The sequence below is a fragment of the Taudactylus pleione genome, unplaced genomic scaffold (assembly GCF_031769625.1).
Source record: "Taudactylus pleione unplaced genomic scaffold, aTauple2 ptg000317l, whole genome shotgun sequence".
In the NCBI taxonomy this organism is placed as follows: domain Eukaryota; kingdom Metazoa; phylum Chordata; class Amphibia; order Anura; family Myobatrachidae; genus Taudactylus; species Taudactylus pleione.
In genome coordinates, this window is record NW_028284718.1 from 419246 (window position 1) to 433336 (window position 14091).

At 42.9% G+C, this 14091-nt stretch overlaps 1 protein-coding gene across 1 annotated transcript; it reads right to left on the reverse strand.

Moving 5' to 3' along the window:
- Positions 1 to 284: 284 nt before the first annotated feature.
- On the reverse strand, positions 285 to 5162 carry GIP (gastric inhibitory polypeptide). The gene is made up of 4 exons (XM_088442765.1): positions 5083 to 5162; positions 3145 to 3291; positions 1420 to 1554; positions 285 to 366 (listed from the first exon to the last, which is right to left on the reverse strand). Exons 1-4 carry the CDS (start codon positions 5160 to 5162, stop codon positions 285 to 287), a joined length of 444 nt encoding a protein of 147 aa, XP_088298891.1.
- Positions 5163 to 14091: the final 8929 nt, after the last annotated feature.

The window sequence follows — 14091 nt, forward strand, 5'->3', positions numbered from 1 at the left end:
TATATATATTTTTTTATTTTCACTAATTTGTCAAAGTCATCAACAGGACTATTCCTGTACAAAGTGTTGTATGAGGCTTTTTTCTGTACTGCCACTGCCTCACCCTTATCAGCCAACAACCACCTCATTCATTTTATTTCAATTAATAAAGAAGTTATGTCTTAATTGTGCAACTGATCTAGAGATCACTTCAGCACACTTTACTATTACTCTTTCCTCAGATTACTTGTATACTGATGGGTTGTTTTAAAACTTGATAGAAATGTATATATGTTAAATGAAATTCACCTAGCATTGCACAAATCCATTGCCATGAGTAGATCCAAGGTCTCTTGACATACTGTTACCTTCACGTCATTGTGGAAACTGCACAAGAGTAAACAAAATGTCTAACGTTATGTCCGACTCAAAACATAGCAATATATCTGCATCAGGCTCAGTCAGTCATCCAAATGCATATTTTTACTCCCTGCTATAGTGTAGCGATACAGTCTGACAGTGTTAGTAGCAAATTATAATGTCAAATTACTCTGTACACAATACAATAATGTAATGACATGTCACAAAAGAGAACATTGGGCCTGATTCAGGTTGGATCGCAAGGCTGTGTTCGCATGCAGCCTGCCGATGTTTGCATTCTGCGCATGCGTATAAAACGTAGTGCGCGAACCGGCCACAGCGATCGGGAAGCAATCGCAGTGAGCATGCAGAGTCTTCACACAGTGATTGACAGGAAGTGACCGTTTGAGGGTGGTGACGGGGGATGGTCAGAGAAACGCGGGCGTGCCTGGGCGTTTAAACGCTGTTACAGGGGCGTACATAATTAAGCCCCTGCGATAACATACGCTGGCAGAAGTCTAGATGGCGACAGGAAGTTTAGCAGTCTCTGCAGTAAGGTCAGGTCAAACACAACTGTGCGGATAATTCCGATGTTACCGATGTTTTCGCTGACTGGCGGATGCATGTCATGGGAAGTGGGCGGCTTCTCCACTTTATCTCTCTTGAAGGTTTGATACATCTTCTGAGTGTCATAAGTGCCTAGTGACCCATAGAGATGCTAGTGCTCCAATGTACATACGGACTATCTTGTGTCAGTTGTAGCTATGTGCCTGGAGGCACGTGAGTAAAAAAGTAGTGTAAGGCCTATATGTACTTCCTGAAAAGACTGCTAATAGCAATCCGGACTGGCAGTGCCAAGGGGAAAACCCCTCCCCCTGGGACTGCCTATCTGGCATTTGATTAGCAGGTAGTGCTTCCAATGGAAGCTACTGCCAGGGAAGAAATTCAGTGCACAGAGTCACTGGTTAACTTCACAGGGGGTTGTGGATTTTACTTGGGGGGGGGATTGGAGCTGCAGTCCCAAGGTAAAATCTGCCTCACTTCACTGTATGTTTGAAATAAGCATTTTTATTATCTTACCTGTTCATGTGCTTGTTTTTTAACAGCCTAGACATGTAGTTCTTATCTCCTTCAGGCTCATCCATTGTGTCTTTGTCAATACTGAGGTCTGGAGTTTGAAAGTCCATTTGCCTTTTGGTGAGATCAGAAATATTTCTATGGAACAGAATTATTGCTTTGCTAGTCAATACAGGGGTGTTTCATTAGAACAGAGTGAACTAAGTAAATTACGGGGTTCACATCCTTTACCACAAGCTAAAAAACAAGACTCTTATTTTGCCTAACACAGGTGAATACATATGCAAGATATACTACTACGTTATCCTTTGTACAGACTATGGACATTGGGCCTGATTCAGAGATGGATGGTGATGCGTTCGCAGCTGCGATTTCGTCTGGATCGCAGCAACAAAACTATGCTAATGGTCCCAAAGATCACCTGAGTACAGGGACCCCCACTGCTGACTTCTTATATGTGTACAGTGTCACTTACCCGTGTAAATATCAGTAACATTGACCCAGCATCTTTGGCAATTCCAGCCAGTCTCGGCAGCTCTCCTGACACGCAGAGGGCTCTCATTCTGCGTATGTAATCGCAGTGACTAATTTATGCATGCCCATGACACAACGTTCTAATGTACAGACACGCCTGCGTTTTTCTGACCACCCCCCTGTTGCCACCCCCAAACGCTGACAACCTGTCACTCACTGTGCGATGGATTACTCCATGTGTCCTTAATCACAATGCGATCGCTGCGCTTGCGCCGTGCGTCTTATACACATGCGCAATGGCAAACAATCACTCTATCTGCGTAAATATTAGCATTGCATAAATCTCTAAATCAGGCCCATTGTGTCTCTGCTATGCCTTTGATATCATACACCTCACTGATTACATCTCACATATCCCTTTCCATTGACCATGCCCCCCTGTCATTATGAGAATATTATATCTCCAGCAGATTGATAGGAGAGCTATGGGAGGAGGAAGCAATGATAGCAAACTCTGCAAGCATACTAATTTAAATGCAATTGTGGTTCATGATTTATAACTTATGATTGATGATTCTGAGTTGGGAGCAAAGCAAAAAGAGCAAGTAACTTTGCACCTTGGTAAAACCATGTTACACTGCAGTCGGTGCAGATCTAAAATGCATCGGGAGATTTAGATTAGGGAGAGACGTGTCCAGACTCAAATCTAAATTGAAGTGTAAAAATAAAGCTATCTAGCATCTGTGGGGGGGTTGGGTATATATTGCCGAAATTCAAATGTCGGAATGCTTTGTATGTCGCTGATGAAATGTCGACATGATTAGAATGTCAACATAACAGTATGTCCTGGTGCAGTGGTTACTTGTTAGTGGATCTCCGGTGGCTCCGGCTGTGTCTTCTGGGCCCAACAGTCAGGTGATGGTGACTTCTGGCTGTCATCCAGCGGCTCCAGTAGTGAGTAATGCTAACCCCTAACCTTCCCCTCCTGCAGCCTAACCCTAACACTCCCCTTCTGCAGCCTAACCCTCCCTCTAGTGTCTAACCCTAACTCTCCCCTGCCTGCAGAATGTCAAAATTTCACATGCAGTATTTACTCTGCATGCAAAAATTGTATTTGCACCCCTTGCATTTCAATAGGGTTTGTCCAGGGGCAAAGTTACTTGCTCTTTTCGCTTTGCTCTCAACTCAGAACCAGCCAGTAAATGTCTAGTAAATTGTATATTTATAGTATAATATTAAAACTGGGCAACATACTCGCTTTTCTTCTCTCTTCTGCCCAGCAACCAGTCCACGAAATTCTTTTTGAGCATGTTATCGACCGATCTGCTGTAGTCACTGGCGAGAATAGCCTCTGAGTATCGCCTCTGCATGGGCTGTGCAATCTCACTACTCAATGACGGTCTGGAAGAGACAGGATGTAGATCTCATCACAAGGTGTATACATTTAGATGATCAGATTAACCTTAAAAACATGCGTTGATTCCAAGATCAATAGACCTATAAGGTCCTAGATTGGGACACCTGTAGAGCTCAGTTGACATATCCACTCATGTTCTCATGGGTTGGTCAAACCTCCTCTTCTTATTGACCTTGTATATATTTATCCATATTTAGGTTACCTTAAAGGTATAAATTAACCTAATCCTTCTAATTTTACTTCTCTGTTCCATTTTTTTCAATGAGATAGCCTTACCCCTAATCACGCTGTATTTCTTCAGTGTCCTTAATAGACAGGTGGCCAGAACTGTACCTATATTGGAGATGTGGCCTGACTAGTTCTGTGTTAGCATCATATGCATTTATCCTACTTTGTAGAATCCATGCATTTTATTCACCTTAGCAGCAGCTACATGTCAACTCAGTTCTATTAACTGGTATTCCTAAATCCTATCCAGTATCCACTTTACCATACAGTTCCCCTTTCCCATTGTGTAAATCATACCTACTTTTAAACCCTTCCCTCTGGGAAATCCCTCACCACCTACTGTGCAATGCCACAATTTTCAGCATCGGGGTACAGCCATGATTATACCATTTGCCGTAAATGGCGTCATCAAAACAGAACTCAATTTCGGGAAATTCACAAACATTGTGGGAGAGTAGGCAAGTATGGTGTAAGTAGTACAATTGATTCCATGGCCTCTGTACCTACGTCTATGTTAATTTAGCATTGTTAAAGCCATCTTCCATTTTCCCCTCCAGTTTGATATTCTATCCAATACCTCCTGTAGTGAAAGACTATCTTACTTTGAGTTTAATAACCCAACATACAGTAATAATGTGTCATCTGTAAAACTTGATACCTTACTTTCTACGAAGTCATTAACACAAACTGACCTTTTTTTCCACTCTTCAGCTAGTTGTCTTAGCATTTCGTTATATGTTTTCCTAGTATTGGTATCTGAATTTAAGTATCAATTTTACTAGCCTCAGAGGTCTAATTCCTGATGTTGGTAACTCTTGTTTTAGCTGTCCTCTGTTGTTACATTTATCTTTATTTTTCTTTTGATATGTAATATACAACATTAGCACACTGCGTTTAATATTTACAGCTAGAGAAGGACGCATTGTAGTCACTTGGAGCCTGTTTGTCAATGGGTAACCAGTAGTAGTGATAAGACTAAAGGCTTAATATAGTTAGAAAATATAAATGAATTTGAAAAAACATTTGAACATAGAAAAAATGCTTTATTTAAAGAATAAAGCAATTTTTCAATAGTTTTCATTTGTTATCTCCATTCGAATATGATGTAACAGAACAAACATTGCGAGGTCTATGTTAAATAGGCATCCTCATGCAAAGGCACAGGGAAGCCATTGCCAGCAAAGGCTATCAAATCTTATACCGACGGTCAGTAACCATTTGAAGTCTAGAACGATACAGACAAAGGGTCTGATCCGATGTACATCTCCAATGGTTAGGGGTCACTGGCAATAGAGCTTTTATAAAAAGCGGCCCAATACTGCTTTTAATAAAGCAGCTCACGTGTCCAATTACCAGTTAGATTTACATAGATCACTGATGCAAATGGTATCATTATGACAAGTACTGTTGTGCACTCACAAATTGCAATAAAGTTTTTTCCATCTGCATGTTTTTTGTTTTGTTTTTCAGCATCAGCGGCCTAATATGTATTTATCTACCATGGTTTTTCTGAGTATTTTACGAATCGAATAAAATTTCTCCTTTACCTTGAATTAGTTTCTTCACCATTTACGGTTTTGAACACTATAAGAGTGAAAAAGAAAGCAAAATATTTTGGAGCCCTCATTTTCTTTATGAGCTGTAAGAAAAAAATAAAATATGAGTACATGAGACAGTCTCTTTGTTACTAAGTAGGGTTTATTTTTACTGAGTTTCTACATTGTTATTATAGTCATCATCACAGTTACGATCCGTTTAATTGTGCCTGATTGTGTATGATAAAAGTTAATCAATCTTCGATTTAAAGGTGTAAAGACTCACAAACATATAGATAGTAATATGTGGCAATAAGAACTATTGTTAGAGCCATGGGTCATGTTATGTCTTTACTTCATATTTTAGCTCAACATATTTCACAACTTGGTCCTACCCCAGTAGCGATTGCAGTCTAATTACATTGTGCCTGATTCTGAGTTTGGAATAAAGCAAGAAAAAGCAAGTAACTGTGTACCTGGAGAAACCATGTAGCAATGCAGAGGATGGTGGGGGGGAATACATAAATTTTTTGCATGTGGGGCAGGGGCGTATTTATAATGGGTGCAGGGCGTGCGGTGTACACGGGCCCCTGGGTCCAGGGAGGGGCTGCACACCCTGCGCCGGGTGTGCGCGCTGTACAAAAATCCGGTAAAATATTTGCGGCGGCCATTTTTCTGGCGTTTTGCGCATGCACAGTAAACTCCGGGCACACTCTAGTGCCCAGAGTCTACTAATGCTCCGGTGGCCGGCCAGCCATGTCAGTAGGCTGCCGGCCGCCGGGAAGAGAGGAGAGGGCCCCAGACGTGGAATGCACATGGGCCCCCTCCTCTCTAAAGATGCCCCTGATGTGGGATAAATACTCACTGCTTTTGCATGTAGCTCACAAATGTTGGGCAACTTTATTTTTACACTGCAATTTAGATTTCAGTTTGGACACACCCCTCCCAAATCTAAATCTCTCTGCACATTTTCCATCTGCCTCACCTGCAGTGCAGCATGGACTTAAAAAGGTGCAAAGTTACTTGCTCTTTCTCGCTTGACTCCAAACTCAGAATCAGGCCTATTGTCACAATAATATACAATTTCACAATCTAGCAATCTGTGCCCATACAGTACAGATCTTTTTCAGTGATTTGCAGATTTTTTTAGGAAAGACATCTGCCAATCTTGAAAGGCTTATCATTTTACTAGTAACGGTCAACAAATCTACTGATTGTTACCATTCACTAGCAATCTACAGCCCCAATTGATCTGTGAAATCCAACATGTTGGACAACCTGATTTGGCGATTGCGAACACTTTTTGATCGCAATCTTCAATTGGGGAAGCACGTACATCGGCAATTTATTGGGACAATCATCGCCAAATCACCCCAATCTTTAGTCAGAAGCCAATTAAATTTCTAGTACATCACCTGATTTAAATCAGTCCAAAGTCTGTAAAGAAGTTTGGCTAACCACTGTGTTATTTGAGTAAATCCACCATCTCCATCAATGCCATGTTTCATAAGCAGTTATTCAATAATAACGTATTTAGTATATTTTTCATGCATGATAAAATATGTTTTTTTTCTCTGTGAGTATTTTCCTCGTGCCACTTTCTTGTATTTACGTGTTTATGTTACTTTTACTGGATATAAAAACTTTGAGCTTTGATTTTTCATCCTCTGCAACCCTCATAACCAGTAAACATAAAACTAAAATTATTTTTAATAAAATCCCCCATTTCTCAGACTGCTCCCTGGCTGTTCAGGGCTTTAGTCAGAATATTTGTGAAGAAAAATAGTTACCATATTATAAATCTGAAGGGTGAATTGTTTGCGTTGTCTCCAAGCCTTACATTGCAAAAGCCATTGGACCATATCTTTTACTGATGAGATCTAATAAGTCTAGGACAGACATTTCTCAAGAGTCATCAGTTCTGTCGCTATTTGTGTTAGAAAGCATATTTCTACCAATTTTATGGGAAGTCCGAATCTTCGATTTGCTGTATAATACTAGTTGTTATAAACTACTGTATCTATGAGTGTAAGCACATATTTTGTAAACCTATAAATCTATACATCTCTAGTTCTAGAATATAAACAAAACACATTTACACCTCATTATATTCACTCTAATCCCTATGAACTGTAAAAAACAAATAACAGCTATTTTCATAATACACTTATTTATGGTTCTTTAGAATTATTACAACTCTTTCATTAACCGTTACAAAATTGTAAATAGTTTTGTGGCTTTATCTTATTATATTTATAGATGTGATCTTTATAACAGATCCTTGGAACCAATAACAGTGTTTTATCATTTTGAAAAGATGATTTTTTTTCAACCTGTGAATAAATTGATTCTTTAGAAAACCTAAGCAAAGGAGCTGTGTCTACCGTATAACCACAAACATACAAAATAAAGGCAATATACCACTTACCCTGAGTGGTGTCCTGTACTTCTGACTTTCCTGGTGAGTGGTACAACTTTATATACTCTGTGACATAGCCGTATTGGCTGCCCAGAAACATGCTCGCTGTACAAGGACTAAACTCATTATTCCCGCTTCATTAGGGCCAATTGAGTCAATCTCCCATAAAACATGGAGTATGGTGTACAGTGATTAAGGTAATGTAAATTAGTTAATTGTATGAACAATGTGTAATGTTTATAGAGGATTATTCAACACTCACATAGTAACAGAAAAAGGTCTCCTAATCGTACCAGCCCACTAATCAATGGATAATAAGCATGTGCACTTCATTGTGCAGATAAGAGCTGTTTATTACATCAGACGTGCATGTACTGTCCCCACAACCAGACTTATAAAGCAAAGCATTAATTGTCTCATATACAAGAGATATATTTTTAAAATCACTAAAGACATAATGGAATATTTTCTGAGATATTGTGCAAAACACAGTAATTATATCCTGATATCTTTACACAAACAGATTGGGCCATCAAGCATTAAGTGACTTTGTTTAATTTTTATTATGAGTTATCTCTATAGCACTGATATGCAGTGCCATGTGCAGGCCACTCCTGTCTCGTTCCCTGCTGTCCCCAGCACATCTGACATCATGATATCACAGAGGTGGGTGACAGGCCAGTAAGCTCGGCACCTGGTGTGTTCTAAGGAGTGCTAGGCACCTCTCCAGACAGCTGTGCCCTTCCTGGCACTTCAGTGATGGGTGGCAGCACTAATCACCCACCCCTAGTTACAGTCTTGACTACTGTACATATTATGCAGTACTAGAGAGTATTTAATCATTCACACCAGTCACTACAGGAACAATATTTAATACAGGTTACAGAAAATAGGAAATACAAAGGCCATAGTTTTCAAACTATTTTAGATGCTTCCTATTTTGATTTAAGAACTATTGTGTCAGAGCCGGATTAAAGAGGAGGGGAGCATGGGAGCATGTGTTCCAAGCCCACCTCTCTCAGCCCCCCACTGCTGCACTGTGTACTGTTAGAGGCACGCTACATCTGTTGTCGCACAACAGTCGTCTGGCACTAGGACCCATCGGCTATCCGCAGTAGGTTGACCTTCGACATGTGCCTTATGTGCATGTGCGGCACTCTGCCGCATATTCCTCTCTGTCCAGCATATACAGATGTGCCCCTGAGTAGTACTACAAGTGTGGGAGCCCCATAAGACCCCAATATCCACTGTGCGACCACCACTCACTATATATATATATATATATACTCACAGTATATATATATATATATATATATATACTACTGTACCTAAGCTCAGGGGCACCGAGTTGGAGGGGGGAAGCAAATTCTAATTACCTGGGCCTGAGCTTGTTGGAGTTGCCTTATAGGGGCCAGAGTCCGCCACCCTCTTTCTACCTGGCTGCAGCAGTCTTCTCTGCCTGCACCTGCATGATGTGGGGGGGGGGGAGAGGGGGAGTGCGATCGCACTGATCTACCCCCTAGATCTTCCCCTGGCTGAGGGGTGTAAATAATATATTATGATAATACTGCGCATTTTCTAAGCAATGTGCAGCCAAGAATGGAATCCCATCCCCACCCCTCTCATTGGGAGGTTTAGGTGTTCCTTAGCATTGGATTATATTCCTCTGCGTTAGGGTGGTCCACTTTAACATTGTCAAAAACAAAGATGCTTGAATCATGCCTCCACATAGACTATTTTTGTCCATTATAATGTATTAACTTGTGTACCTAATTTTAGCTTTGTACGTTGTAGTCTAGTGGTCACCCAGAAGTTTACTTTCTGGAAGCTGACACAAATGGAGATTATGCTTTCAAATGTCTTCTCATGTATATTGTGCTCTACTGCAGGCCCAGAAGCTGGAATTTTCATCCGCTTTCAGAAAGAATAGAGAAGTATTGATAAAAACGTTTATACTGCAGTGTATATTGCCCTCTTCCAAGAACCTGTATTAAACAGATTACTACAGGAAATGTTAGAATATTTACCAAATGCACTGGAAAAACAGCAACCAAGAGGCGATTATTGAGAGCTTTTGCAATTATCTCTTTTGTTTCTAGAAGGTGGAAATAGCAGGGAAACATTTTGAGCTTCTGGTCCTACTCACCACGCTCGATGGATGGGTAAAGGTATTTATGCACTGAAAGTATGTCTCTTTCTAAATCAGTTCCAGTTAACACCTAGGGCTCTATTTACTACAATCAGTGGCGGTTCTAGGGGCGGGCTAACATGGCCGTCGCCCGGGGCCTTGTGTATAAGGGGCACTAATTTGGGCATTGTGTAAAAGGGGCACCACTGTGTGCCATAACATGAATAAGGGACTAATGTGTGGCGTAATTTGAATTGGGGATACTGTATTATAAAGGGAATTACTGTGTGTGGCACAATGCATTATACAGGGCATTACTGCGTATGGCATAATATGTTATAAAAGCCATTACTGCATGTGGCATAATGTGTTATACAGGGCATTACTATGTGTGGCATAATGTGTTATAAAGGCCATTACTGTGTGTGGCATAATGTGTTATACAGGGCATTACTGCATGTGGCATAATGAGTTATACAGGACATTACTGCATGTGGCATAATGTGTTATAAAGGCCATTACTGCATGTGGCATAATGTGTTATAAAGGCCATTACTGCATGTGGCATAATGTGTTATACAGGGCATTACTGCGTGTGGCATAATGTGTTATATAGGGCATTACTGCATGTGGTATAATGTGTTATACAGGGCATTGCTGTGTGTGGCATAATGTGTTATACAGGGCATTACTGCGTGTGGTATAATGTGTTATATAGGGCATTACTGCGTGTGGTATAATGTGTTATACAGGGCATTGCTGTGTGTGGCATAATGTGTTATACAGGGCACTACTGCGTGTGGCATAATTTGTTATACAGGGCACTACTGCATGTGGCATAATGTGTTATACAGGGCATTACTGCGTGTGGTATAATGTGTTTATAAAGGACATTACTGCATGTGGTATAATGTATTTATAAAGGGCATTACTGCGTAAGGCGCATTACTGCACATGGCAGTTATTCGCCACAAGGGGAGAGCTTGGGGGAAGCCCAGCACCTTCATAAGTGCTGGGCACGCCCCACAGTGTGATGAATTGGGGTGTTCCACAAGGACACGCCCCCTTTCCGGAAGCGCGTGTGCTTTCAGTGCGCGCAGAGGAACGTCATCTACAAAAAGTTGTTGGTTTTTTTTTTTGGGGGGGAGGGTGGGGCGCAACTGTGAACTCTCGCCCTGAGCTCCACTATGTCTAGAACCGGCCCTGACTACAATCCGCATATTGAATGCAGATTGTAGTGTGATATTATCAACTGAATTCGCATTGCGAATTCAGGCAATATCACAGGGATTTACTACAAATCCTTTGCAGGGACAAAGCTTGCAAGAAAGCTCTGTCCCTGCGAATCCCCTCCGTACACTAACATACCGTGACAAAGTGCCCGCGCATGCGCTGACTGGCCGCCGCTGCTACCCCCCCAATGCTAAGCCCTGCCCCCGCAATCGCGGACCCCCCGTGACCCCCCTCCTCCGTTAATAGCACTTACCTGCATGATCCGGGCCTCCGGTGATGTCCTCCATGTGTCCGGTCAGGTGATATCCCATACTGCACTGGGACCCAATCACCTGATGACCGGGCCGCAGTGCAGTATGGGAGACCAGCTGACCGGAGGGGAGACATCACCGGAGGCCCGATCACCGGTCCCTGGAGTCAGGTAAGTAAAAAAAATTTTCTTCTTTTTACAGTAATCAGCTTGCGGTCTGTTTAGACCACACAGCTCATTTACTGGGACCGACTCCTGGCTCCGGTAACCGGGGGAGACCCTGGATAACACCACCTCCAGGTGGCGTTATTATCACAGGGCTTTCCCCGGTATTTTTTTACAATTTATTTTTAGTAACTTTGGCCAGATCACATTTGCCATTACAATTATGGGAAATGCGATCTGCTTACTAAAAATAAGTGATACTTATGGGTTGGAGTAGAATTTTACGAATTCTATCCAATTGCACTTTATCGGAAAAAAACCCAAAAAACAAATTTGTTTTAGTATGTGACATACTGTACAAGTGATTATCTTTGGCCTAAATATTATCACTTGCACACCACATGATGAAACAAATCATCCTATAAATTAAAAGTCTCATTACTTACCTCCTTGAAGGAGAATCCTTCTGTCTTCTTCTCCTGGTCTGGCTGGCTTGTTGGCACTGCTCCTCAGGCGCGGTGGCTCCTCTGACAGCCTCTGTCAGCTTCCAGTAGCACAGCGTGAACAAAACGATAAAAAACTTTATTAAAGTGGAAGTGGGGGGATCATATAGTCAGGGCCAGGGCCTGTCGCTCGGAGGCAAGTTAGCGTTTGGTTGTGGGTCACTGGCCAGCTGAGTTAGCCTCAGCTGATGCAGGCTGGTGGGCTTGTGAGGCTGGGAAGTCTGCATCCAGAGACGCTCACCCTGGCCTCGTCCATTAAGGAAAACAGGGCCCCGTTTCCAGGAACACAGGTCGTCCTCGCTGCGCATACACAGGTTCCTAATAATTGGGATCTGCATGAAAACTCCGATCTGCGTTAAATGCTGAATCAGCCCCTCTGCATGGTATATTTAAAGAGCAAGATAGTGTAATAATGTTATAATAGATTGGATACACCTCCAGTGCTATATATATATATATTAGGGGTGAGCGGGTTCGGTTTTACTCGGTTTTACTCGGTTCTTATCGCCACTTTACCGCAAATTCGGCTCGATTTTATTCGCTATCCAAAACACGTGTTCGGCGATCGCCAATAAAAAGATCCGAGTAAAACCGAGTAAAACCGAACCCGCTCACCCCTAATATATATATATATATATATATATATATATATATATATATCTAAACACTATCATGCTGTTTAAATTTATCACTCAAAGGGAATGGGTCAATGTAATATGGAGTGCAACCCCCCCTCCCATTACCTCCTCCCTCTCATAGGGATTCAAGTGCTACTGCCAGTGCCAACCGCCGCTGCTGCTGCTCTCGTCCACTCCATACAATGACAGCCGCCGCGTACAGCTCCTCTCTGCACACCCGCACTTCCGGCTCCTGAAGCGGGGTTGTGGCTGGCTGCTACGTGACAGGCGCAACCGGCAACCAGTAAAGAGCAGGTGCAGCAGAGCAAAGAGGAGGAGCGCCGCTTATGTTAATCAGCACTCCGCTCAGCGGCTCCTCTCTATTATTACAGCAGGAACAGGGGACAATGGAGAAGGTGCCCCATTAAGGGCAGGGGGTAGTGTGGGTGGTTAAAGTGGATGGCCCCCCCTACATCAGAATGTCTGGGCCTGGGACTGCAGTGCCAGCAGTCCCCCCCTGATGGCGGCCCTGCCCCTTGGGGTAGGTTAGGGTTAGGCACCCCCAGGGAGGGTTAGATTTAGGGTGCGGGAAGGAGGTTTAGGCACCCCCGGGGAGGACTTAGGGTTAGGCACCACCCCAGGAGTTTTAGAGTTAGGCACCCCTAAGGAAGGGTTAGAGTTATGGGGGGGGGGGAGAGGGGGGGAGTAGGGTACTTACCAGCCGGCATCGGAATTTCATACCGATCCCATATTGTGGAGGCTTTTTCTTATATATAGTTCTGGCCCCGGCAGACTGTCAGCACATTGATTGGACAGCTGCCGGGTGCTGCTCTGTCTCACAGCACTCCTCTCCCCTGCTATGTGTTGTGCTGCGTGTGACCATTGGCCAGAAACGTCACACGCACAGCGAGAGGAGCCTAGAAGAAGCTGATTGCCCTCCATGCTGATGTCCAGAGAAGGTACAATAATAGAAGGTGAGTGCCATTGAGAAGGGGGAGCTGGTGTTTGTTTGCTGCAAGTATATCATGAAGGCTGTGTGCATAGAAATGAATAAGGCCCTCATTCAGAGCCACTCGCTATTTGCGGTCGTTCGTTCTAAAATAAGGGGTGGCTATTCAAATGAACCGTTTGCTGTTTGCGGTCTGTTCACGCCTCTAAGTCTGAACGAGCGAACAAAACTTGCGTTCGTTTTTTGGAAAAATACGCCCCCTGGCCGCTCGCATCCTACGTCATGTCCGCTATTTATTAGATTAATCGAGTACATCGACCAGGGTATGAACTGCTCGCTATTCTTGTGGTTGGTGTTTGCTACCACAATTTTGCGAGCAGTTCTGGCTATAAAAGAACCCAGTGACGTGGTCAATGACGCTGCTGTTTTAAATATGCACACCCATAAAACGCCCGTTTTGACCTTTAAGCACGCCTGCGATCGGATCTCCACTCCCCGTTTTCAAGCACCTTCCCCTGTTACCACCCACATACGCCTCTTTCTGTCACTCAAATTATCAGGCATTCGCTATTTTGCGAGCACATGAATTTCGGCCGCACTGAGTGGTTCGCGCAAGCGTGCTAAAAACCGTACGCATGCGCAGATGTGTGAACATCGCTCGGAACGAGCGTACTGCCGCTAACGAGCGGCTCTGAATGAGGGCCTAAATCTGTGTCAGTGTGTGTGTCAGCAAGTGTCTGTTTCAGTAAGTGGTGTT